The sequence below is a fragment of the Anopheles funestus genome, chromosome 2RL (genome assembly GCF_943734845.2).
Source record: "Anopheles funestus chromosome 2RL, idAnoFuneDA-416_04, whole genome shotgun sequence".
Taxonomy (NCBI): Eukaryota; Metazoa; Arthropoda; class Insecta; order Diptera; family Culicidae; genus Anopheles; species Anopheles funestus.
Window position 1 is genome coordinate 84,526,603 of NC_064598.1, and position 26,039 is coordinate 84,552,641.

Sequence of the window (26,039 nt, forward strand, 5' to 3'; positions counted from 1 at the left end):
CGTCACGTAAATCCGAATGGAAATCGTTTAGGGGTGAGTTTCGACAGTAACAAAAAAAAAATAGAGATCCGACTGTGATCGTAGCGCGAGGTCGATTGAAGATTAGTAAGCTCTTGGAAGGCAGCGAGGAAGAAAAAAAATCACCCCTTCGATCCGTTCCGATTAGTTTCTGTAAATTGATTTGATTTTCTATCGGATAGTAATCTACCAAACCGAACCGACAGTTTGCGCACTGTCCAGTGACCATCGAAAGGGAAGATCTAAGAAGCATTGAAGCAAATTGAGGCAAACTTTCAAAAAATTTGCAACTACCCAATTTGTGTCTGTTTTTTCCTCTTCTTTCCTTGCCGTGCAATAGATTTTCTAATTTGTTTCGATGTTCGGTGGAAATCAATCTAAACATTGCAAAAACCTACACGGAGAGAACCAATCCATAAAAGGGTTATGTGTAGATTGCACACCGTACACGGACGCTTGTTTCGTACGCTTATATCAGCTGGACCGATAAAATCTTTTCACCACTCCACTGGGTACGGACAAAGCCTCCAGTCACAAACCCCCCCATACGTTCATGCGATGCAATATTGTAATTCCCTCGCGTCGATATTGTTGGCTGTAGTAATGCTCGCAAACCACAAGAGTCGACTATGTCGAGAGTGGAGATTCTTTTTTGATAAAACAAAAATAGGAGGTTAATTATTTTGCAAGGATAAATTGCGATTTCTTGTTGTGGTAGCGTTAGTTATTGCTGTTAATTAGTAGTGAACCATGTATGCAGCATTCAGGGAAATAAATTGATTAATTGAAGAAAATTTTCTCAATGAAGATAAACCTTTTGCGTGATTTAAACTTTATTCTAAAAATGGTCTACAATGGTGTAAATACAATCGCAATCACAATCCGTTGTGTACTGAAAAATCATTTTCTACGAGGAATTCATCTCAAGGAAATTGATGATATTTTTAAGTGCTTTAAAGTTCCAGGAATTTCCAGCTTACGGATAACTATATTTAATTGATCAAAGTTGTTTAAATACTCCCCCCAAAAACGTCTGTTAAATTGGTTGACATTTTTAAATTAGTCCATACAGCCGGCAATTGTAATTCAAGCGAATCGTTTCCGTCGTTTTGTAAATGGGAAAGGTTAAAACTTACACAATCAAACATCATCATTACTATTTTGCCACGTTTGTATGCTTTGGCAAATGAAAAAAAGGGCAAAAATCACAAAAACCAAACCAAAAACAATCAGGGCAACCCCCAACGGCAGCAAACACATTGAAGCAACTAATGCCATTCTTTCTAATCCGCGTAAATGTGCACTGTGGCAACATTTCATCCACCATCGGCCACACCGACACCATGCCCGCCCCTTCGCCCCTATCCGCCAATGGGGGGGCAGGGGGGGGGGACGCATCAGCCCCGTTTCGCGCAGCACTTATTTTTATCGATTTTAATTACATGCAATTGCAAAGCGTAACTATTTCAGTCACCATATGCGAGTGCGCACCGTGCGCCTGGCTGCCTGTGCTGGGAAGGCTTTTTAAAATATATATATCAGTCCATGCTCATCGATTTGGTTGGCTGGTCCGTTTAAGGTCCCGCCCGGCTTAACGAGCGCAGAGCTATCAGCGGCAGGGTTGTCGGTTGGTTTCGGTTTGAAATGGAAGAACAATTACACCACCATCGCCATTTGCCAACGCTTAGATGTTGATCTTAATTTTTGTGACGCAATCGTATGGAAGGGGAGAGGACCTTCTGAATGCTCGTTTTGTGTGGGGGCTTTCTCATGCACGGAGCCGCGTCATATGGAGCAGAAAGAATTGTGTGTTCCTGGTTGTAACCGTAGTTGTTGGATGTAGTTTACATTACATGCCCATACAGCTAAATTTCGTGTTTTTAAATCATTCTAACGAAAAAACCAGTTCTAGTCTATATTTCTTCAACAAGAAAAAAATTCTACCTAATGACAAATGACTACACACCATAGAAAACAATTTTTCAATCTTTTTCTCCCGCCCGGGCAGTGAAACATTTTGGGATTAGTTTGATTTCCTTAATCATCCAACGCAATGATCGGTACGTACGGATCTCCAAAACGGGGCTGGGTACTTTCAATTCGCGGTTCAATCACAATTTAATGAGCACATTTTTCGGATGCTGCCGTAGGTACATGAACGTGTCTACTTGATCCACCGGTGATTCAGAAGCATTATTACAGCAGCACGAGATACAAAGAAACTTAATCTAAAAAAAAAGACGTAACGACACCCCAGTATCAGTGACTACACAAAGATGTGAGGGATACGAGGCATGATGAAGAGGAATGAAAGAAAAGAAAAGAAAAAAACCTTCTTCCACTTGATGCTCACGCAATACTTCTCTGCGGATCGCATTCCCTTATTGCCGAAACGATGTGCCCATTCAAAGATCATTTCCTGCTCGGTAAAGTGATGGTGATTGCGTGGAATGGAGGCACCAACAACAACGACGAACTAAAAAAGCTTTCGAGAAGGATAGGTCTCGTATATGAGTGAGGTAGTTCTATCAACGCATAAGTCTTGAATCTCATTTATCAAAAGAAGAAAAAAATTGTGAAGGAAACAGACAACTCCAGAAGCGGTACGAACCAGGGTAATAAAGCGCAAGGTAGGGCACACAAATTGTACCCAAAATCTTCCCGTTTCGTTATGGTTTTGCCGTGTTGAAGAATCACCTGATCAGTTCTGGAGCTTGCCCGTATGGCCGGACGGCCGAACAAGGATCATTGTCCAGCTTCGGGTTTGGAAATTCCCTAAAACCCCTCGGCGGAAAGGCAGCATTTACGCGCTAAGCTTTCATTTGCCCCGTTGCGTTCTGGGCATATTTAACGTTTCACTTTCTTCACCCATCCGCACATTTGCGATGGTTGATTCGGTATGGAAACATATTTTAAGCAGCTCTATCGCAACTCCTCAAAAAACGTGATTTTGATTCGATGCTCCTTTGTACCCCTCATCGTCATCTTACCCGTGCTTGCCGGACCATAATCATTTAACGTTCATTTCCTGTCTTTCAAGCACGGGAATAGTATGTTCTTCATCTACTGATGTGATGCCCAGGGCATTAAGGTATTTCGTTTTTATCATTATCATTGGGGGCAGAAAGATCTTCGTCGAAGCATCTTTTTTATTTATCCTTCCTGCTTTTGATGCACGGTACCTGAAGTTGTAACTACTTTAGAGCTAGGGAATGATAATGAATTGGAGATACAATAAAACTGAAGAAGTTATAACTCCACACACAAGTTCTTGGCTTGATTCAGTACTTGGATCTTCAATTCTCTTGGGGTTTTGTAAACACGAAACACATCCAACACATCCAGAGACGCGTACACAAAGAACCCAAGGACGTCCCACAAATCACAAAACCACAACAAACAGATGGTCTTCAAGCGCGTCTGCTTTGTATGCAGATTAGTGTCTCCGCTTCCGGTGAGCTTTGTTCGATTTTCCCCAGAACCTCCCATTAATTCAACCCATACCCAACTCCACTTTCCGTATGGTTGCACAGTACGACTGGCAAGAACTTTTATCCAATTTTCGAATCGCACGGCGTTGATAGATGATGCGTATGCACGAAACTTTGCCATCGGGAATGGGACGGTCGAGATGGATTTCGAAATCCGTATAATACGTTCACCAAACGGAGAACTATCGAGTATCGCTCGGCAAATGGACGTCAAATCGAAACTTGACTGATTACATCGACCCGAACCGGAGATAATTCTCTATCTTCAGTTATGTGTGCGTTCGTTCCGTCCAAACCAAGTACTCCGTCAGTCCGTGACTGATTGGAGGAACGAAACGGATTTCGGAGAACCGAAATCACGCCCGAAACACCGTCGAAATCAGTGGTGATTTGTCTTTTTTTTGCCCGTGAGTCCACTATCTTATCCCGCTAGTCTAGTCGCCCGCTTTATACATTCCCGGGTATCCGGGAGATTTGTTGGAGGGCACCTAGAATTACGCGCACTATCTCATCAGCAACCTCGCACGGAAATCATCGACCCGTGCCCCTCCAAGGACAGGTGAGGAATCGGTGTGGTACATCCGAGTTTCCAAACTCGGCGACAAGAGTCCACACAGTCGATTTGTTCATTCATTCGGTCGTTCGTTAGCGGAAGATGCCTAATCATGGTGAGTAATGTTCTGCCGTGTTACTGGCCGATGGTGTACTGTTGTACCAGTGTGGCAACAACATCCGTTTTGTCTCTTGCTAACTCTTATTGGTCGCAACTTCTACGTTTGCAGAGGTTCCCTTGAGGTTGTTTTATTTTTTTGCTGTTAATCTCGCACTGTCAGAACAAAACCCATAGCGGAAGCATGCTGATGATCCTACACGGGACAGATTATATCAACCAGCAAGAGCAACCGTACGGGTAGTTCTTATCCGGGAAATAGAAAATTCTCTAGAATTCTGGTCAACAGAACGGACTTTGAGTCTACCAAAAACTTCACCAGCGACCCTACCGGAAGCTGTTGAATACGGACAAAATGAACCTTGTGAATATAAATAAATTCTATCCAACTATCCCGGTGCGATGTCAGTTGCGTCGAAACACCTTCAGTTCTGTGATGCGTCCATGACTCGACAGATTCTTCCACCTTTCAACTCCCCTGATGCTGTCCCATCTTATTACGCCGAGGCCCAGTATATGCGTCTGGGAGGTATCACAGGAAGTGTATTCCGTTGGGCATGATTAATTGATTCATTTCTTCTCCTGCATAATCTCACCACCGTAGACGTTGGAACAAGCGTGAGATTTTTAGGCACCTTTTTTGGGCGCGGATAACCTTCCTGTGCAGTGTCGCAACTGGTGTCGGAAAACGGACCACTTTCATTATGTTTGTGATGGAATTTTATGATCTTTTTTTATTCCTTTGCGCCCCGAGACACATTGGTGGTTGATGTGGATTGATAGGAGATTGATAGAGGGGAAGCGTATATGGTTTGGTATGGAATTATCTTTATGTCTTCTTTCTAGGATTTATGTGGCTTAGGTGTATGGACTTGGTAAAGGTGTAGTTTGGGTTTTTAATGCCAACTACGTGCTGTTGTGGTAAGGTGAACGTGTTTATCTGAGTCATTCTTTGAAGAGTCATTCATTTATGGAGTTAAAATTTGAAGAAAAACATCTGAGGAGCATTTGTGAGTCGTTCAAAAATATTTAATGGAATGAAATGAAACTATTATTGATCGAAATTATGCATTTAATTGTTTCTAGTGGTTCCGGGTAACGTCTTATATTATCTATAGACGTTGGTGGAACTTTTGCGTGCCTGAAAAAAACAGAAATTATTCATATTTTTATTTACACAATCGACTACCTGGCTACCTTACGCTTCAATAGATTCAAACTTCACAAAATGATATTCCGCTCGCTACTGGTGCAAACACACACACAAATCACCAAAATCCTTTCACTTCTCACGCAATCCGTACGCGGCTCGTCTAGGCACGCCGGAGCTCTAGAGCATAAATCATAACGCAGAAGTATGCAAATGCCCTTGTTACGGAGTGTCTCGCTAAAGTGGCAAGTGCACCACCGAACGCAAGATAGGTTGGGGAATTTTTTGTTTTCCTTCTATGTTTGCTCACCGCACATCGAACGTTCCGGGAAATCTAATAAAAATAAAAGTGAAACCGTTTCCCGATGAGGTTTTGTGAAAATAGATGTAAACAAAACGTTCACCGGTAAGATATGCGCCCAACATTTGCAAACACGATCGTGCTGCGGATCGGAACGGCCAAATGCACCACATAATAATATCACCCCTCGGTGTAGACCCCATGCGACCGAACGGTCGGTGCATATCGATGATGATAAGCGGGTTCGCTGCGCTGCGCGTTACCAAAGCGTCTCAAGCATTGGAGTCGCGCGCTCGGACAGTTTCCCACGATACGATACTACGTGGCTTTGGGGCATTTTCTTCATCGTCTCACATCCCTTCTACCCTTTGTGTTGATTTGTTTGCTCCGCATGAAGTCTCCTGCATGAAGCACCGTCGTAAGCAGGAACTCTTCCTACTCCATCCTCAACGTTCAAAATCATTCGTTATGCTGGTTCTGATGCCCTTTTACACCCGCGGGATCCCGCCCGAGATAGGGCCCTGATCCCCAAACCAAAGGGTGTTCTGTATCGAACGATAAACTAAAACACTTTCAACCACACACACACACACACTCGTTCCACCCGCAAGTGAGGTGGTCAAAGTATGGAGTGAGTTCCTCTTAATAGCACGGCTGGTCTCAGTTCGGGGCGAACGCGCGTTGCTGAATCATTTCCTTTCCATCCTTCCTTTCTTTCACTGGTTTGTGGTTATGCTTGTCCATTCACTCTTTCTATGCTTTATGCTCGCTTTCGGTGCTGTGGGAGCCGCACATAAACGGTCGACGGAGAGTACCGGTCAGCGGATAAAAGCGTGAGTGCGCGCGCGCGCGGAAGGCTTTACGATCGCGTTGGGGACGAATGGGATTTTCCCTTTCGCAAACTTTCGTCACACCTTCCCGGGGGGAAACCTTTGGAAATATAAAAATGAATGAATGAAGGTGAGAGAAGTCAATTACACTTTCGCTCTCGATGAAAACAGGACTGGACGAAATACAGCATCTTGGCGTCAGAAGGTCACAAAGAGTTCCCATTCTTGCGGGTGTTTTGACGGATATGATCGCTTAGCTGTTACTTTCTGAGTGATTCTCAGTTTGTTGTCTTTTTTAAGGCAAACTATATAAAATTTAATGGAACTCATTTTTTTACGTTTTTGAATTCTTGACCTCAAAACCATCTTAATTTTATTTATCATAAAACATTTTTTAGTTGACTTACTTTATCTTTTAGTAATTGTTAAGCTAAAGATTAGTGTTGTGTCATATTTATCATAATCGTAAACGATCACGACCGCATTGGTTTGACAACAAGACCACCCCTGGCGTACCACATACACTGAGCAACAATTCTCTTCTTTGTCGTGGGGCCCATTTTTCACCACCTTCTCCCCCCCTCTCCCTCCCCCCTTTCGGTTGCATCGCGATAGAATTAATCATCCTAACCGGACGGGAACACCGGTGACATTTTCATCGGGTGCGGACGACGTTCGACAACTGGCGCCGGCACAGTTACGGAGCCAAAAGAATAATGCCAAAGCTACACGGGTGGCCAAAAGTTCACCCTTAACCTCTTGCCATACTTCAATCGGGAGTGGCTACGGAGATGTTTTGGCGGGATTTTACTTTATTGACTTTTTCATATTAAAAAAAAACAGTTACGATATGCGCTGAAATGTTGCAAACGTCAATTTCCATAGTTCAAAATTCGATTGCAAACCACCGATCGACCGAAAAAGCCCGAGAGATAGAAGTGATGTTTTCGATCGCTTGAACAACTTATCGTCCCATTTTTAAAATGTCGAGCTCTCGTTCTTTAGACTGGTGCGGAATTAATCATTACCGCACATTTTTTTTCTCTAATGTCTATCGCTTTCATGCTCGTGATCGTGATTCTCTCCCACCGGCGTTGCAACAACCAACAAGGATCAATAGCACATGATCTTTATGCCAAAAAATTTGAATCGTATATGATAGGTATTAGCGTACCCATTACCAGTCTTTTTTGGAATTAGGAAACATGGACGGTGGGGAATAAAGAACCGAGAGAAGGAAAGAGATAGAGAGAAGAAAATACGTTTCTACACCCGCCGGCTGCACATCAATCACCCGGGGTTCGTGTTAATTAACAGTTACCACCGGTATGAAACCGCCGAGACCGGTGTGAGTGTGTATAGGAAAGATCCTCGGGCTGTGGCCATCCGTCTGCTTCACCCACCCCGTTTCCTACCCCGTCAATCGTTCCTCCGGTCCCCGGGCAACCTACCCAGGCCTTAATTAGCTGATTATCGTCAGTTTTTGATCGGTATTTTCCTTTCCTATTACGCTACACTTCTACAACCAGCCAGCGAGACTATTCGACTTTTGCGAAGCCGGGTTCGACGCTGGGGCTGAATCGAATCATAATCGATTATGCTCACACATAGGTTTCGGTGCGCCTATATTGCCCCTAGACCAGGGGGCTGGCGTCTCAAAGTATGAAAAAACCCAACCCTTTCCAACACGTACGTCTACTACGAACAGTAGTTCGTGTTTTACCTCGTTGTTGTTATATTTTTTTATTGATCGTCTGGGTTTGTGCTTTTCAAACATTACTTCCTTCCTGTATTGTATTTGGTTCATTAAATAAATTCGTGATTGTAGCAAAAAGGGGGAGTTTGTTTTTCTTCGTCACCTTTTTTTTGTGCATAGTTTTAACACCATACGTATCGGAAGTTAGCGATGGATTATGTGATCGATAGTTTTTTATTTTGTTTTTAGTACGCAGTCGTGCAAAGGGTGCATGGTAAAGGGTGCATTAAACCTTACTTTAATTTACGTTACATTACTTTAAATAGAGTAACAATTATAGACGCATTTTTTGTGAAGAAATATTAGATTTAAGTATCTGTTTTTTTATAATCGATTATCGAACGTTTAAGACTCCTTACAGCGGACTACAAACAGCTTACAGGTGTTATAAAACGATCATTAAAACAATTCCCGTTATAAAACACAAACGGAAACACTCGAACTTCACCTATCAAACAGCAAAACATGAGCAAAGAGTTGTGTATTAAAAGTCATTAACCTAAACAGAACAAGGAAAATAAAAAAAAATCCCCCAAAGAAACGATCCACTCAGGAGTTTTCCAAATGGCTTCAATAATGGCCAATTTAGTTGGGAGGCACTGTATGCAAAATAAAACCACCTAACCAGCCCAATCTCTAAAACCTGATCGGTCGGGAGTGGAGTAACGAGGCGAGTACTACGGTTTCATCACCGGAGCACCTAGGGAAGGCCTCTCAAACCTGACGGCTCATCAACGTTATGGACAGTCTAATAAAAGTGTAATGTACACGGATCGGCTATTTATGTTTATATATTTTTTGTTTTCACTCCGTTTCACTGATTTCCTAGCATTGCCGTACATACGGCTAACGCACTTCCTCCATGTCTATGGCTTGTCATTGGCCGCAGCGCGTTCGCCACCCATTTTGCTGCTTGTTTACGAAGCAAACATATTTATTGGGTAAATATTATTTGCATTAATTAAACATTTAATTGCATCAATCGGAAACACTGGTTCGTTTTGGGGGGCGAAACAGTGGAGAAGTTGTTACTGCTTTACGATCAATTATGAAGGAAAGCGGTTCGGTTGGCTTTTCTTCCTCGTTTTTCGTACACGGCATGAGGATGAAGCTTAATGGATCATCAACCATGTAGAATACAAACGCACACCCACTGACAGAAACGGACTAGGAAAACATCCTGCGCAAACGGACCGAACCGAACTGGCAAGATGCGGCAATAGTCGAAAGGGTAATTTTCGATATTCGTTATTAATTTTCTTGTTATTGGCTTGTTTTCGTAACATGAGAAGATTCCAGGATTTCGAAATAGGTCCATTGAGCATCAACCTTGTTGTCGTCGTGGGCACGGACAAGTGTGCACCGTGCACAACTGTTTATTTGCGTGCGCAGGAAATGAACGATGTCGTCCCCAACCCATTGCCGGAGGAAGAGAGATTTTGATTGAGAGATTGTCAAAACATGTTTCGTTTTTTTCTCGTCCGTTTGCGCATCCCGAAATCCACCTCCGAGTACCGATCACTAAATGGGAAACTATGGATCAGATAATCTGAGATCCGGATGGAATGGTTAATAAGTGGCTACCCTCGTCTTTAGCTTAGTGCGGCTGCGTGAATCATTTATTCAACATGTAGCATCGTTGAAAGAAGGGAAGTGAAGATCAAAGAATTTACCGAGCGCAAGCGCCAATCAGTGTCGTTGCCAACGTGGGAAGGCACATCGGACCGGTATTGGAAGCGTAAAAGAAGGATGCAAATCATTTACGTTGATCACGCTCTCTCCGTGGTCGATTACGTACAGCCGGAAAGTTCAAAGGACAGTAAAAATCACGAGAGCGTGTGCCAAAATAGGGCACCACCTATTCGAGGACATGATTGAGTTTATTGGGAGAAAAGGGATCCAGAATATATAGTAACGCTAGACATTTAATTAGGAGGGCGCATATCTTGATGCGCACTGTTCCACATGTTATTAAACAGATTTTGCTCGAAAAGTATTCAATATCAACTAGCAAACTAATTATCCGCAATTACTAACGGGTTGCCCTATTTGTCTCATCCCCTCTGTCTATTGCCACAGGAAATACTCACCGAATCTTCCGAGAAGTTGGAAAACTTGATTGCTTCGTCGCCCGCGACGCTTGCACTGAAGGCGTCGGCCGAGCAGGACGCGATCGCCGCCCTGCAAGCCCTGCGCAACAATAACAATCATACAAAATCAGTTACCTCAGTACTTAGTAAAACGCATCTACAAAACCTGGAAGCAAATGCCGTATCTGTGATCCCCATCGAGAGTATGAAACTTACTTCCACCGGCGTACTACATCAGCCGACAACGACGACTACTACCATCATCCATCAGCAAGAGGAGCAGCAGCAGCAATCGCTGCAACTATTTCAGCAGCAGCAGCAGCAAACAAACCAACCAAAGCAGCCGCTTATACAGGTGCGCAACCTGACGCAGCTGCAGAAGGAGCATCTCGAGACGGCCGCGGTGTTGATGGACATCAGCAAGAAGGCCATCATCTCGCCGCCAAGCTCGAACCCCCAATCGCCTAGTTTGCTCGCCGAGCAGAAGCAGCAACAACAGCAGCAATCGCTACAGTATCAAATTAACATTAACAATCAGCATACACAGCAACCGCAAAGTATTAAATCTTCTGTGATAAAGGTAAATCATTTGCTTTTTACTCGAGCTGTTCGAACTAGTACTAAAACATGTACTAAACTCATTTTTTCCTTGTTTCCAGCCACACGAATACCTTTTGAACAATCTAAAGCGTACCCCTAGCAGCGAAGAGATGGATCTTACGATGAAGCGAATGAAGGTGGAACCGAACGTGGTCCTTTCGCCCACGGTTCCGGCTACCACGCTGGTGAAGAAGAACTTTATCAAGCGGGAAAACATTATCGAGCAGCTGGCGGCAACCGTGGCCGATGATCAGGCGAGCCAACACAGCGACAGTGTGGACAGCAGTGACTCTGGCCGGTTGCAGATGGACATATCCTCGCAGGATGCACACTCCGAGTGTACCGCCGACGAGCTAAAGTTGCGCAACAGTCTTCACCTTAACAACAACAACAATCACCTGCATCAGCACCAGCAGCAAATCGATCAGCTCGGCCGCGAAACTCCGGACAGTATGAACTCCATCGAGGAGCAGCAGCATCACCAGCAGGCAGTAGCAGCAGCGGCACTAGTATCGGCAGTGCAGCAGATTCCCTTCGGCAGCTTACCGGATGCGTCCGATCCGACGATGGCACAAATATGGCAAACACTGGCGCAAAATACGAGTAAGTTCAAACGAGGTAGTGCTACCGGTTGCAAGAGTTTGTTTTTTAACCGTAACCATTCTTCTCATTTAGATCTCATCGTGAACGGTAGGGGTAATGAAGCGACAGCCTTCTTACGAAAGATGATTAACGCACAAAGTCATGGCATTCAGTTTGCACCGTCCGTAGTACCGGTTGGTACAGGGCTGGCACTGCTCAAGGTATATGTTTGCATTCAATCCACCATATCATTGGCGTAATTTGTTAACTTTTTCTTCTCTTTCCCTTACAGCAAAACGATATCAGTCGACACAATCAAACAGGACAAAGCGGTCGCCGAAAACAGTCCTGCCCAAGTCGAACGCCCGTTGAAGGTAACTCGCCTAATTCATCCCTCGACAACAATGGCATCAGTGGTGCTGGAGCAATTTTAAAGCTCGCCACCGGCAAGAGTGCCACCACCGGCAATGTATTATTCCGCGTGGCGGAACACTCCAGCTCCGCGAAAACTTCACCCCAGGGTGCGGGTGTTGCACGGTCCGACACGAATAGTACCGCATCCGGCAATAGCAGTCCACAGCTAATACTCCCCAAGCCCACAGCCCAAGCGCAATCTCAGCAACAGCAACAGCAAAACTCACAGCAAAAGGACATGTCCTGTACGAACTGCGGTACGACAACTACCACCATTTGGCGGCGGAACATCCGCGGTGAGATGGTATGCAATGCGTGCGGTCTATACTTCAAGTTGCACGGCGTTAACCGACCCCATACGATGCGCCGTGACACGATCCATACGCGACGACGACGTCCTAAGGGTGATAAAAGCACACGAAGGAGTAAGTATTGAGAGGCAAGATGTTGGAGATGTTTTTTTTTCAGTTCAGTGTATGGATAGGAGTTGTACTAAAAAATCGTGCTCCTTTACAGAAGCTGCCAAGCAGGATAATGGAGATATTGTGGACAATGGCGTGGAAACAGCTGTCGATCTACAAACTCTGCAAAACCATATAAAGGCGCTGCACGAAGCTGCCCGCAGTACACCGCCCAACTTAACCATGCCACCTGTAAGTATTTCCGCTCTCCGTTTTAGATAAGCAAGTTATTCTTATTTATTCCAATTCTCCACACACTAAACGCTCTTTTGTAGGCCTTCCAACATTATCTGCGTGCGACGCAAAACTTCGACCCGAACGGTAGTGGTGAGCTGCTGGTGGGCGATGGTGGTGACGATAGTGGGCCCGAAAACGATCTAGACTCGTGCAACCTGCCGCTCAATCTGGTGGCCACCCAGTTAGGCAGCGATTCGTCGCAACACTGACGGAAGCTTCCGACGGGGCAACAGCGCCCGGCAGCGTCAGTAGCAGCAGCACCAGGTGACCAAAATTCTAAACCTTTGTCTAGGCGCCCTTTAAACGGGACCACCACCAAGAAGGGAACGCGCTCGGCCAAGGCACCAGTAACGGATGCGGTATTATCCTGTGAGAAAAAAGGAGTAATTTAAGGTGGAGAGATTTGTTGGTTACTACAACCAATGTTACTATAACTACTAATATTATCAGCTAGAAACTGCAAAAATCCTGCTCCAACACTTACTAGCCGCTGCTATCGGTGACAACAATTACTTAGCTGCTACGTTCCGAACGCAGACTATGGCAGAACAGAAAACCCCGCAAAATACTCGTTTATTGGGAAAACAGTCAGAATAGACAGCGCGAAGTGCAAAACCTGTGTCCGGCGAAAGAGAAGATTGGAAATTTAAATTTAGCAACCTAGACGGCGTGACAGCAGAGAATGCGCGAACAAATTCAATCGGCAACTGAAATACTCCATTAGTGACGTCCGTTTTACGATTATATATATATAGAAGTGCGTTGTGGGTGGAACAGCACAGAAAAATGGGAACGATAGGGAGTGAAAGAGAGAGAGCTAGTGCGAGAAGGGCAGAGAGAATTGATCGTTGATTGATAATTATTATACTAGAGGACAGTATTTATTACCTTTTAACGAAAACAAATCCTAGACCAGGACAATATTATTGATACAATTTAAGTGGCTGGGATGGAGAGGATGCGGCATCGTAGCGGAAGATAGATACAGCCACAGCTACACGGAACAAGCACGCAATTACACGCGAAAACAAAGAGACTAACCTACAAGCAAACGCACCCTGCTCACTTGGGCACCTTTCACGCAGTTGAAAGGATATAGAGAAACAGAGACCGAGAACGTCTTGTACTAAAAAGCGGCAAACAAACATAAGCAATAATGATTTAACCAGCCCGTCGTCATTGTAAAGGCGTTAGCTACGGTTTGCAAAACGCGGACCCAAACCAAGGGGGGCAGCAGCATGTATAGCATTGTAAGGTAGTAGCGTTATTTTTAAGTGTCAGTTTTTACATACGTTGTGACGATTGAGTACGTTAATGAGGAGCAAAACAAAACCCCATCCTACTTGCATGGTACATACTTACATTTAGATATTACTTTCATTTTAACGTCATTTTAATCATACTTCAGCATTAGATGTTAAGTGAAGGCAAACGATTGGGAACTTTTGTGGACGGAAGTTGGTTTGGAAATTGAAACGTTTTCTTTTTAGTACAGAAAAACAGTACAGTAAGTCGAACGGTGAATATTACTGTTTGTGATTGGGAATTAATTAAAAACATAAAAGGTAAAATGGTTGTTTCACCACTATGTTCCGTTTGTGTGCAGTTTATTAGTTGTTTTTTTGTGAGATGAGATGTAGGTAAAGATCCAGCTCCAGCTTTACACGTCAATTTTTGCTACTTATCAACCAATCATTGAGCGGTTCATGCGTTCTTCATCTTATGCGGAATAATTTGTTTTACTGTGTTCGCCTGTACAAGGGAGCACGAAAAACAAACGAAAAAAAACCTATTGTGATACGGATACGATGTGTTGTGCGTTGAAGGGAGACGATAAGGAGGGAAATAGAAAGTGCAAAGGAAAACACTTTCACACATAAAACACATACACACGAGCGCACGAGCGTGAAAACTCCGGTGCGATGAACAGAATCAAAATTAAATAGGAACATAGTGCATGATGGCCAACGCGCATTGACAAAACAAAAAAATAAAACGGCACATAAACTGGCATAAAAACAAATGGCGCTCATAGTTTGTAGCATGATAATCATAGAAGGAATCTCTACCATTTTAAACATTAAACACTAGCAAAAAGTTAAAGTACACATCTTGAACAGTTTACAAAATCGCTTCAGTGCAGCTCATACTCTGTTACAAAAAAAAACAGAATCTCTTTTCTGGTAGCTTCTTTTTTATATATCGATCGAAACGATCGTCTCACGTTTCCGCTTGCTTCTTGTTTCGGTTGGGAGCTGTACATGCTCGAAGCCGAAAACCAAGCTAAACAACAACACTGGACTTAATTAGATTTCTAATTCTCGTAGGTTTAGATGAGCAGCAGTAAGCGCGCTAGTCGCTGGTCTGTTGTACACCATGCCGGCGAAACGTGCGAAACTTATCGATTTTATTTTATCAACCATTTTATCAAACGCGGTCTCGCAAGGACTCTTGGTAGGCTGATGGATGGTAGAAAGATGGAAACAGTATTTAGTAAGGTAAGACATGACGGAATGAAACAGTATCCATGACGCCAGCAAACCAAAAACCAAAACCGGAACAGCAAAACAGCCATTGATAAATGATCCGTCCGTCGTTCCACTGGAAAGCTTTTTTGCACCGACCCGGGAATTGTTGGGAAAATTGTAGTCGCGTAATGACCAAGGACTCGTTAAATGTGAATGGCATGGAAAAGATTTCGAAAAATTTCACACAACCCTCTTACGACTCCATCATCATCAGGAACGACAATTCTAGTCGAACAGCAGAAGATCTTTGTTTTTTATTTTTTGTTTTGTTTTCGGTGGTAATTATATGGCATTAACGTTCATCACACACGCGCTCCATTCTTCAAACCAAGAGTTCTTCGGGTGCTACCATCCGATCATCCGACCCATGATCATGTGTGTACTTATTTTGCCCCATTGCATTGCGTAATCTGTTAATTAATTTTCAAGCTAAAAGCAAAACAGCAAAAAACAATGTTCAGCGCCATTTTCCCCCCAACGTGTCCTTAACCAATGGTTACCAATATTTAAGTTCGCTCTCCCATTTCATTTCACAATTTAGTCATACTTTAACCGTAAACGTGCGATGTTCATGACAGCCTGTATTTTAAACGGTAGTAAACCATTAGGTTTGTTTGTTTTTTTTTACCGTAAAACCCCCTACGGAGATAAACAGAAAAACACAAAACATTTTAATACCCGTAAGCTTTAAACCACATGCAAACACAAATGCTAAACGAAGGGCCAGTTACTGTGTAGAACGCAATCCAAAAGCAGCTTAAACAGACACCGTAGAATGAAAACAGTGAAAGTGCGCAAAAACAACGTTAAGGAAAAGAAAACAACAAACAATTGAGGGATCTCCAATCACTCCCATCTAGTAAAGGACGGTTGTGTTAAAAAAACAAAAACAAAAACAAAGTAGAAAAGGAAATGGATGAATGGCGCCAAATGAGAGTGTAGGAAACAGCACTTGGTACTGTTGTGTGTGCGTATGCTTGACCAGTTGTTTACCAGTTTTTTAATAATACGAACCTACGGGATACGAGAAACGTATCTTATTTCCTATCGCATAGCATAGTTCTTAAGTTAAGTTCGATCGGCTCTACATAAGCTACTCCTAGGGGGAAATGGAACAAGCAAGCAAGTGTGTCTGTAGTGTTAAGGCGTAGTGTTAGGATTTGTGTAGCGTAGTTTACACATCGGACCAAGTGGAGTCGCTTACGCAGTACGTTTTGTTGTTTGTAAGATGTGATGATGTTTCCTTTTGTGTTTTTTTTTATTTAAAAATTTATTTTTGGTACATTTTCCGTTCGTACTTTCGTTGCAATTACGTTCGTTTTTTTTTCTTAAATCGTTTTTAGAAGTTTTCCCATTTTTACTTCATTGCTGCGGCATATTGTACTAAAGGTGTACTAAATTTTTTTATACGATTCAATCACATGGGAAACATAAAAGAACCCTTTTTTTGGGGTGTTCTCAAACGACACTCTAGCTTGCCCATTACGAGAGGAAACAGAACACAAACGCAAACAAACTATTGTAATTAATTTTTTCTACGTTTTTATAGTTCTTTTTTAAATCTCTGTATTTTTGTTTAAAACTAATTGGCCAAATGACTAACATTGTAGCGACCATTATTTGCCAGCGATCTCCAAGTTTCTTCAAGTTACGATAACTTCACCAGAATGAATGCTCCTCCTGAATCCCAACCGTTAGGTGCAGGAATGCACATTTTATTTGTTCCCATTTTGTTTTATGTTTTGTATGTAGCCACAACGGAACGGATGAAAACAAGTGGAATCAGATATTGTAGTCGATCATGTTAAATTATTAAGCTCCTTTCTACGAAGAAATGGCGTTTGAAATGCAACCGATTTAAGATATATTTCGTAACAAGGCAGTATTGTTTTGAGCTTAGAGCCACAATCACGTACACACACACATACACACAACCCATACCCACACAAACACAATTGCATACGGAATATGTATAAAAACCATTTCATGACTTAAACGCGCGTTGTACACTTAGGCATCTCATCCCATTCTGCACCGCATACTTACAAAAAGGAAAACCCATTATTAGTAACAGCATGGAACACACACAGGGATCTAATAAGTAAGAAGTTTTTTGTTTACTCAAAAAACTGAAACCATTCAAAACGGCAGCACAGTTTTACTTAAGAAGCGTTTTAGACGTCTGTTTTTTTATGTCTTACTTTCCTCTCACGTGTTTGCTGTGTAAAGCGAAGATCAGATCGAAGTTTCGTACGCTTTTCATCTCATGATCATGCACAGAAGAGAACGAGGAACCACCATAGTTTTTTGTTGTGTGTAAGCTTAAGGTTAGCGTTTACTACGTGTATTTCCTTACGTTCGTACACCATTATCTTCCATGATCCTTCACCCGCCTCCATGTTCATTCGCCGGTCGTGTGCATGTATTTATTTGTTAGATAGTAAAAAAAACACACGAAAAAGCATACCATCATTACCACCGGACGGAGGCAGGAAAACAAAACGCTTTTCCTGCTTCCTATACATTCATAGGTGCGATTCGATGGGTGAGTTCTTACTCGAACACACATCTTCGGGGCAGCGATTTGAAGCGCAAGGAACAGAATGTTCTATTTTATGTTCTTCTTTTTTTTTAAACTCAATTTAGTAATTTAAGTAGAAAAGTATTTCCCTCGCTAAACCCCCGGCTTTACTAAAAAAAAAAACGAAACAAACCCGATGTATTAATTTTGTTAATAGCTTTGTTCTCCCATTTAAAAGAAGAAAAAAACCACCAGCCAGTAATTTGCTGGCATTGTGCATAATACGCAAGAAAGATTTCGTTTCGTTTCATTTATCGTTAAGCTTCCAATTTCCATCGAAAATCTGTACGACCACAGTAGAGGGGGATGGCCTCGTGGATGAGATTGTGAATAAATGAGATTAACAAGTGTGTAGGGCGAGTGTTGTAGAGAGTCGTGAATGGGTGGGAAAATAAACGAAAATGCATACAGCGCAATGCAAAGAAACAAAGAATTTAAACCATGAATATGAATAATGAAACTAGACTAAAGAGAAAAAGGGGTAGGAAGTGACATGGTACTCAAAACTCTCCCCCATCCCACACACATACACACACACACACATTACACGCAAGCACATACTCAAAGCTGCAACTACTACTAGTGCTACTACTACTATTATTGTGTAATATGCTCGGTCTGTTTTATTCTTCTGTAGGTATTATTTGTGCAAAAAAGCGAAACAAATCGAAACCCCAAACTTCTATGGCAAAGCATCAAAAAGGATCTTTTGCCTTAGTATTTAATGAGTGCGCGAATTGCAAAGAATTGACACACACAGTACTACCGACTACTACTAAATGCTACGCGAAGTTACGATAAGTTTAAGGGCAAAACTTTTACTTTTAATTGCTACACAACCCATTTTACTCCTGAACAAAAAAGGCGCACTCCCATAATTTTATACCACAAAAACACACACACAAACACACACAAACAAGCGCGTGGTTAAAGGTCGTGTTTTTGTGTCCTTTTTCCCTCGTCCCGGTCTTACTTACTCGTTAGTGTAACTATTATGGATTATTTTATTAATATTATTTTTATCGTTTTTTTTAGTAAGAAAAGCGTATTTTTTTTGCAAAAAATATAAACAAGTTTTTAATTGAAATGATTGTTTGTTTTTTTTTGTTTTCGTTTTCTGTTTTTGTCCATGGGTTTGTATTTTGTCTTTAATTGTTTTACTTGTTCTTCCAGTTATGCGTTATATGTTATTAATAATTAAACATTTTTATTTCAGCTGCTGCTTGTTTTGTTTTCTTTTATATTTCTTTTTACGTTTTAGGAAGCTGGTTTAAGGTTTTAGAAAAAAACCCATACAAGCTAAAAAGGAAGAAAACCAATTCATATTGAACAAGGAATCTAATGGAATTTCAAAGGGGAGCAAACAAAGCGAATAAGAGAGAGAGAGAGAAAGCGGAAGAGGAAAATAAAGGAAAACATGTGATCTATTAATGGCTTTTGCGACTGACTGATGAAGAGAAACAAAACAAAAGGTGCACGGACCGATTCACATATTGATGCTGAGTGAGGTGCACGAAAAAAAACCGATAAGCAACAGAACGGATCAGCAATCAGCGGCGTATTGTGAGTGCATCTTTAACAGAAATTAAACAATCACATTAAATAACTTGTTTTTAAGCTCGCTAAGGTTACGGGATGGTATGCAGGAGGTTTAGGAGTAGGCGTACTGATCCCCCCCCCCTAATTCTAGAGTTACTGATATTTTTTAAGCTAGTAAGTAATCCGCTAAGCTAAGCTAAAGGTCATCCAATGTTTAAACTTTGGCGAGATACGTTGAAAGAGTGGTTAAAATTGAACAAATAAAAAAGAGGTGAAACACATATTATATTTATACACAAACGCTAATCGAAACGGGGGCAAAAAACCGCTCGATGAATGCCTGAAGAAAATTGACAAGCATTAAGCGTTAAGGAGAAAAAGAAAAAGATTTTCAAAATCTACAAAACTATTAGTGGTTGGTGGACGGAGAGATGAATGCAGTAGTGTGGCAAAGGTTTAAGATAAGACAAGCAATTAGAAACGAAAAAAAAAAGAAGAGTAAAAACCATACTAAAAACAAATGAAAATGCTTCAATTTTTGCACGAATGCCTTAAACATTAAAGTGTATATAGAAAGGATATAAGGACAGGAACAAAAAAACACACACAAACACATACACTATTTAAGAAACAAAAATAGCTCCCAAAAACAAAATTTAAACAGTGTAAACAGACAAGCAAATCGAACAGACATTCAGTGCTTGGGGAGAAGTGAAACAAGGCACATTAAAAAGAAAAATTAGACAACATAATCCACAAACATATGCGAGCGGTAGTGACTGATGTAGAGAGTTAAAAGAAACAGATAATTTCTTAGGTCTGCTCCTTAATTCCTCTTCACTTGTTCGGCCAATTCCCCACATCCAACGAACAGCAGGAATCTTTTCAAAGGCACTCACCAACGTGATGTAAGCAAGCACCAATACGGTAGCGTATTTTCACCCTCTTAATCTCTGTAGATACGAGTAGCGTCGAATGCGCATAACAAACATTCTTAATTACATTCAACCTTATCGAAACGCAGAAGAAGGTAGACAGCACCAAAGATGGCAGTTTTGATTCACCTTCCCCAGAACGCCACTGTACCACATACTAAACAAGCTCAAGCTCATAAAGAGGACGTTAATTTATAAGAGTTTAAAAGGAACCATGTTTCTCCAAACAACAAAACACATCGAACGAATGTTATGTTTGCGATAACTAAAAGAAATAAAATTTGCAGAGAACACACAGTATTCCTAAGGACGAAGTTCTACTCTGTCACGCTTGTACCACGTACCAAAAGACGACAACCCGCTAAAGGAAGAAACTGAGTCAGTTCTCCCCAAAAAGGGGCAACGATAGGGCTAAACATTTACAAAGTAATGTAGTAATATTAGTTTTTTTTAGAAGCTTTCTTCTACTGAAGAAGTAAAAATAGAAGCAAAAACACTCACCCAGCCACAAAGAAACACTAGAAACCAAAAATCCTTACAAATTTACGCCGTGCCGACGGTGTGGCGATGTTGAGAAAGCAAGTTAAAATTAAATATAAAACAGAAAAAAAATTGCTAAAAGCACATGCCCGACAAAAACATATATATATACCGGGAACCAGAAAAAACTACTTAAAACTAGTGATACAACGGTTAAGCGCAAGCCACAGTAGTAGCGAAGGCATTAAAGTTAGTGAGAGATGCAAACACACAAAAAATCTATATTACCAATCAATCCATTATATATTTGCTAAACACGGGAAGAATGAAACCAGTTATTGAAGCAAGTTAAGAAACAAAAAACCTAACAACCTAAACAGACAAACAAACAACAGTAAAAAAAGAAACATCTAAACGCATCAAGAGAAGCGATCAAAGCATTAAAAAAAAGGTGTGAAAACCAGAGAACAATTAGAAACACAAATACACAAAAGACACGCAAGAACACAACATAAAAGTAAGAAATCGAAACGATAGGATTTAACAAATATTTTTTTATGAATAAAAATTTCAAAAATCAATCCAAATGCTTTCCTATTGATTGATTGGTTGAGGTTTTGAAAGAAGATTCTGTTCGGTTAGCTGTAACCCGTCGCTGGTATCGTTGAAATCTTTTGACCCGGCATGAAACAATAAAGTGCAAGTTGTTGGATGGGTCAGATCGAAGATTACAGACCAGACAGGGTGTAAGTAAGGAAAGGCAAGACAACACTGGAACTTGCTTGAGTATTACCAACGTCCACTAACGAGGGTAGTGCTTAAGTTGGGTTTGGTTTTTGTTTATTTTAAGGTAATGTTTACACATTTTTCCTTCCACATTGAGCATTTGCTTCATACTAGATGCTAAACAACGTCTCTCATTGTAGTTTCAAGCGTTCCTCTTTTCTCTTGAAAACATAATTTGCATTTAATTGCGTGTTTACGCCTTGGATTACGTTAAACTTATGTAAATTTTACCATTTTACCTACTTTCAAAATCTGCTTATAAACATTACTTGATGTAACTGTACATTCAAATTTATAAGAAGCTGACAAGATAGCTTTCCTACCCCTCGAATTATTCTGTTTTTAAATTGCATTTTTGTTTAGTAACCCGACTGAAACCCTTTACAAATGGTTTATTTTAAGATTTACTTAACCATTATTTGTTTATAATATAAAAATGCACCGTGATTATAAATTTTGCATGCAATTTTGGTTGAAGCTCAATAAAAAAAATTAAGTTATTTCGCCAAACGTCAAAACGCAACTCAACGTCCATGACCGACCGATACGCTCACAGTGTTTGTTTTCAACAGCTGTCGAAATAACTGGTCCAAATTTCGTGACGCTTTTTCGCTTTCCCGTTTAACTTTCCCAACTTCCTTCTGACCGCAACAAGCTGGCTTCCCGGGACCTTTTATAACGCGCCGTTTGTCGGTTCGAGAGCTGCGCGTGTGTGTGTGCGAGGCGGGTGGGGAACGTGGTGAACGGAACGGGAGACCGAGGGTTTGGCTGTGGTGAACAATTGCGTCGAATGTGCTGTGCACTTCCGCTGTGGTGGTAGAGAGACGGGTGCGTAAGAGTGAGCGAGAGGAAGGTAAAACTTCCCCCCCCACCCCTTCTTAGCCTAGAGGGGCCGAGAGCTAAACGCGAGCAGATAAGAGGTTGCAGCACCGTGCACCACACATTACGCCACCCTTCGTAACGGTTTTCATCATTCCCTCTGCGTAACGTTCCGGGTTAACATGTTCCGAGCACGCAAACAGCTTGGCAAGCGGCAAACGGCGGACAGTGGCAATGGCTTTCGTCCGAAGAAGTTCCGGACGGACCAGCAGGTACCGACGATCGATGAGGGACAAACGGGAGCAGTGGATGGTGCCGTCCCGGATGGGGCTGGTGCGGTAGGCAGCAGTGAGCGGGGGGAGGGTGAGGATGCGACGGTCAACATGAGCAAGTACGCGCGACGCATCGTGCGCGGACAGACGGGTAATGTTTTGCTCGATTGTGAAATCCCACGGTACGGTACACCGGTGGAACGGAAGCGCTGTCGGAAGGCGGGCGATTTTGTGATCGGTTACGAGCTTGGGACCAGTCCGGGTGTCCCGCAGACGCAGTATCTGGCCCGTAAGCAAGGTACCAGCGAATTCTATCTGCTGAAGGTAGGTGTTTTTGGTCAGAATGGAGCAAAAGCGTTAATTAGGTTATGTCAGTGGAGCTAACTGTTGTTTTGTTGTCGTTGTTTGCAGATCCTCAGCTTCGATCCGGAAACGGAGATTGTGGACAAAGAAACGCTACAGGGGAAGGTGCTGCTACACAATGAGTTTACGCTGCTCTCGATGCTGGACGATCTGGATGGTGTAATTCATCAGCACGGATTTTTCAGCGATTATGCCTTTGAAGAGCGTCAGATCGAGCGGGACGATGGTACGATGCAGTCGATCTACACCGGACGCATCCGGCGCCGATTGATACTCGTGCTGGACTGTGTTCATGCGCACGAATTCTGTGACGAATCGTCCGCTTTCATAAGCTTGCAGCGTCACATGCTGGTGGCACGACTAAGCGAACGCGATGCGCTGGAGCTGTTCTACGAGGTGGTAAAGGTGGTCGAACAACTGCACGCCCGCAACATCATCCATCGCGATCTGAAGCTGAACAACATTGTGCTCGATCGGCGTACGGGCCGTATCGTGCTGACGAACTTTTTCCTCGGAAAACATCTCATCAACGAGCAGGAATGTTTGTTCGATCAGCGCGGCAGTCCGGCATACATTTCGCCGGACGTGCTGGGCGGTAAACCGTACCGTGGGAAACCATCCGATATGTGGGCACTCGGCGTCATCCTCTACACGATCGTGTACGGAAAATTCCCCTTTCTGGACACCACACCGTCCGCACTGTTTCGGAAGATTCGTGAAGCGGATTATACGATCCCAAGGTAAAGGCGGCGACGAAGCAATTGCACGTCCGTTAAGTGACTCGCGTGAGCATTAAGCATTTTATGTTTCTTCCGTTTTTAGCGGGTTCAACACAACGCACGAGACGAAAAGTCTCATCAAGCGTATGCTAACCCTTAACCCGGACGAACGCTTGACGGCGTCGGAGGTGCGCATTGAATTGCAGCAGAATCTGCGCAAGTTTCGTCGACCACGTATGAACTGTGATCAGCTCGTGCCGGAACTGGTTAATGTGCAACCGCCAGCTACACTACCAGCTTCCGCCGATAAACTCGTACATGGCGATCAATCCATCCCGACCGGGAAAGAATCGTCCAGCGGCCGTTCCAACGTCGAACCGATGGAGATTGATCCGTGCGTAAATAGTTCGGAAAAGATGGTCGTAAATCCATCGCCCAAATTCGATCTAAGCACGGAACAATTTTCCCGAATTCTGGAAGCGAACGTTAATCAATGCCGCACGGAAGAATCTTCTCCGAAGTCGAAAGGTGAGCGAACGTTTAAGGTGAAGACAACGACGTACCGCTTCACTCCGACCGCTGTGGCTGCTGGTCAACTACATCGGCAGCAGGAGCTTGTGGAAGGTGTTACGGTTGGGGGATTGCATTCGGGCGGTTCTTCCGGTGCGACAAACCCCTCACCATCGGAACAACAACCGGCAGCTGGTGGTAGACGATCGAATACATCGGCCACCGCCGGTAACAGTGTTGCGAGTGGTGAACAATCGCTGTCATCCAATGCTGGTCGGAATTGGAGTCGGTTTAATTTTAATTTGAATCTACAATATACCGCAAGCTCTTATAACAGTGCTGCCAGAGCCGTTGCTGCGGCAATCGCTGCTGTCCATAGTGTTGGTAAGTATTTTAAACACGCTGTTTTGATTAATTTTATATTAGCTAAATGTTTGTTTTCCCTTTTGTAGGAACTTCAAGTACCGGAAATCGGTCCCGAGCGGAAAGAATTCGAAATGAACCGAGCGGCAGCGGTCCCAACGTGACAAACGATCGTCCATCGTTGCCGCGGCTGCTGAGCGTTAGTCAAACTGTCCGTATGGTAAGATCGGCCGGTGGTGCACAGCAACAGCCACAACTATCGCCACCGCCGCTACTGATAACCGGTCCGGATGCGAATGGTGCGGAACCGAACGTACCATTTCCACCGTTCGCATTCGAACAAACGGTGAATCGTCCATCGCTCGCCACGTTACCACCGGCGGCACAGCGTCTGTACGCTATCATGAACTACATATCGCTTAACAATCGTGCCCCGGCCGGTAACAATCGATCCGCGACGCTAGCGACCACGGCATTACCGACGGCCGCACCAATCGCCGAGACCGATTCAACGATCGGACATGACTTTAACGGGATCGTAACGCCGGAAATAGCGGACAAGATCGTCGCGTACTTGATCGTAAATTTGCGCAGTCTCGACTGGGTGGCGAACGTGTTCCGTTCGATCGACGGTGGCGTCAATGATCCGGAGCTGCGCGTTAACAATCTGCTCGAGCTGCTGCGCCAGCTCGGCGTCCGGATGGAGGCGCTGAACGGGCAGATTGTGATCCGGGCCGAGCAAACGCGCGACAGACAGCAGTTCCTTAGCTTGCTGCTCCGGATCGCTGGCTATAATGATAAATACTTTCACCAACGGTCTTCTTAGCTCGCGCCCAGACATTAGTAGGTAGAAAAGGGAATCGAGTCGTCCCCGTGTCGTGCACTGAAAAGGGGATTTTTTTGTGTTTTTATATTTTACTTTGGTATAGGACTCATTTAATCGCAAGTAACACTAATAGATAAGTAAACGAAAAAGAGAAACGGGAGAGAGAGAGACAGGGGGAGGGACACTAGACGGAAAAGGTGTTATGGTTTTTGTTAGAAGCAAGCACAGGTAGCTAGGGACATGGCGGCAAACATTAGCGACAGCAACACACTCCGATGTGCGAGTCTCCCGTAATATCTCAACTCAATTTATGTTCTTTTCTTGACTGACTGACTGAATTTTTTTGTTGCTAGTAGCTCGCCTGGTAGGTCCCATTTTCCAGCCAGTGGCTTACATATTGCCACTGCTTAGGAGCATTCACATCGCTGAATGGTTGTTAGTAGTAGAACACTAATTCGTAGCGCTACTCCCCCGTTTTTGGGGTGTAAAAACTCGACACTTTTTTTGTTGTTTTGGGAAAACAATAAAGCAAACGCCTGGGAATGTGCAAACCCGGATTTATTGGTCTGCGGACGCCTTACACTGTTAGGACGGCGGACAGTTTATTATTGCTTTACGATTTATTGAAAATAAACAATTTATATATTTTATGTTATTAAACAAACAAAAAGGAACACGACGTTGGAAAAATGATTTAAAAAATCGGAGAAAGAATTTG

The 26,039-nt window shown here is 43.0% G+C and overlaps 2 protein-coding genes across 11 annotated transcripts in view; both read left to right on the forward strand.

Annotated features, from left to right (window-relative positions):
- LOC125764462 (ras guanine nucleotide exchange factor P-like) overlaps positions 1–18,796 on the forward strand; it is a 227,678-nt gene extending 208,882 nt beyond the window's left edge. For all 10 annotated transcript variants that reach the window (XM_049428741.1, XM_049428742.1, XM_049428743.1 and 7 more), the window contains 6 exons: positions 10,296–10,886; positions 10,966–11,509; positions 11,582–11,709; positions 11,781–12,327; positions 12,419–12,555; positions 12,639–18,796. In XM_049428741.1, coding sequence (XP_049284698.1) covers positions 10,296–10,886; positions 10,966–11,509; positions 11,582–11,709; positions 11,781–12,327; positions 12,419–12,555; positions 12,639–12,809 — 2,118 coding nt within the window. In that variant the 3' untranslated portion in view covers positions 12,810–18,796. The remainder of the gene's footprint in view (positions 1–10,295; positions 10,887–10,965; positions 11,510–11,581; positions 11,710–11,780; positions 12,328–12,418; positions 12,556–12,638) is intronic.
- Positions 18,797–21,970: 3,174 nt separating this feature from the next.
- On the forward strand, positions 21,971–25,995 carry LOC125764470 (probable serine/threonine-protein kinase MARK-B). The gene is made up of 4 exons (XM_049428769.1): positions 21,971–22,864; positions 22,952–23,643; positions 23,726–24,516; positions 24,585–25,995. The coding sequence occupies exons 1-4, from the start codon at positions 22,451–22,453 to the stop codon at positions 25,319–25,321; spliced, it is 2,634 nt and encodes an 877-aa protein (XP_049284726.1). The 5' UTR covers positions 21,971–22,450; the 3' UTR covers positions 25,322–25,995.
- Positions 25,996–26,039: the final 44 nt, after the last annotated feature.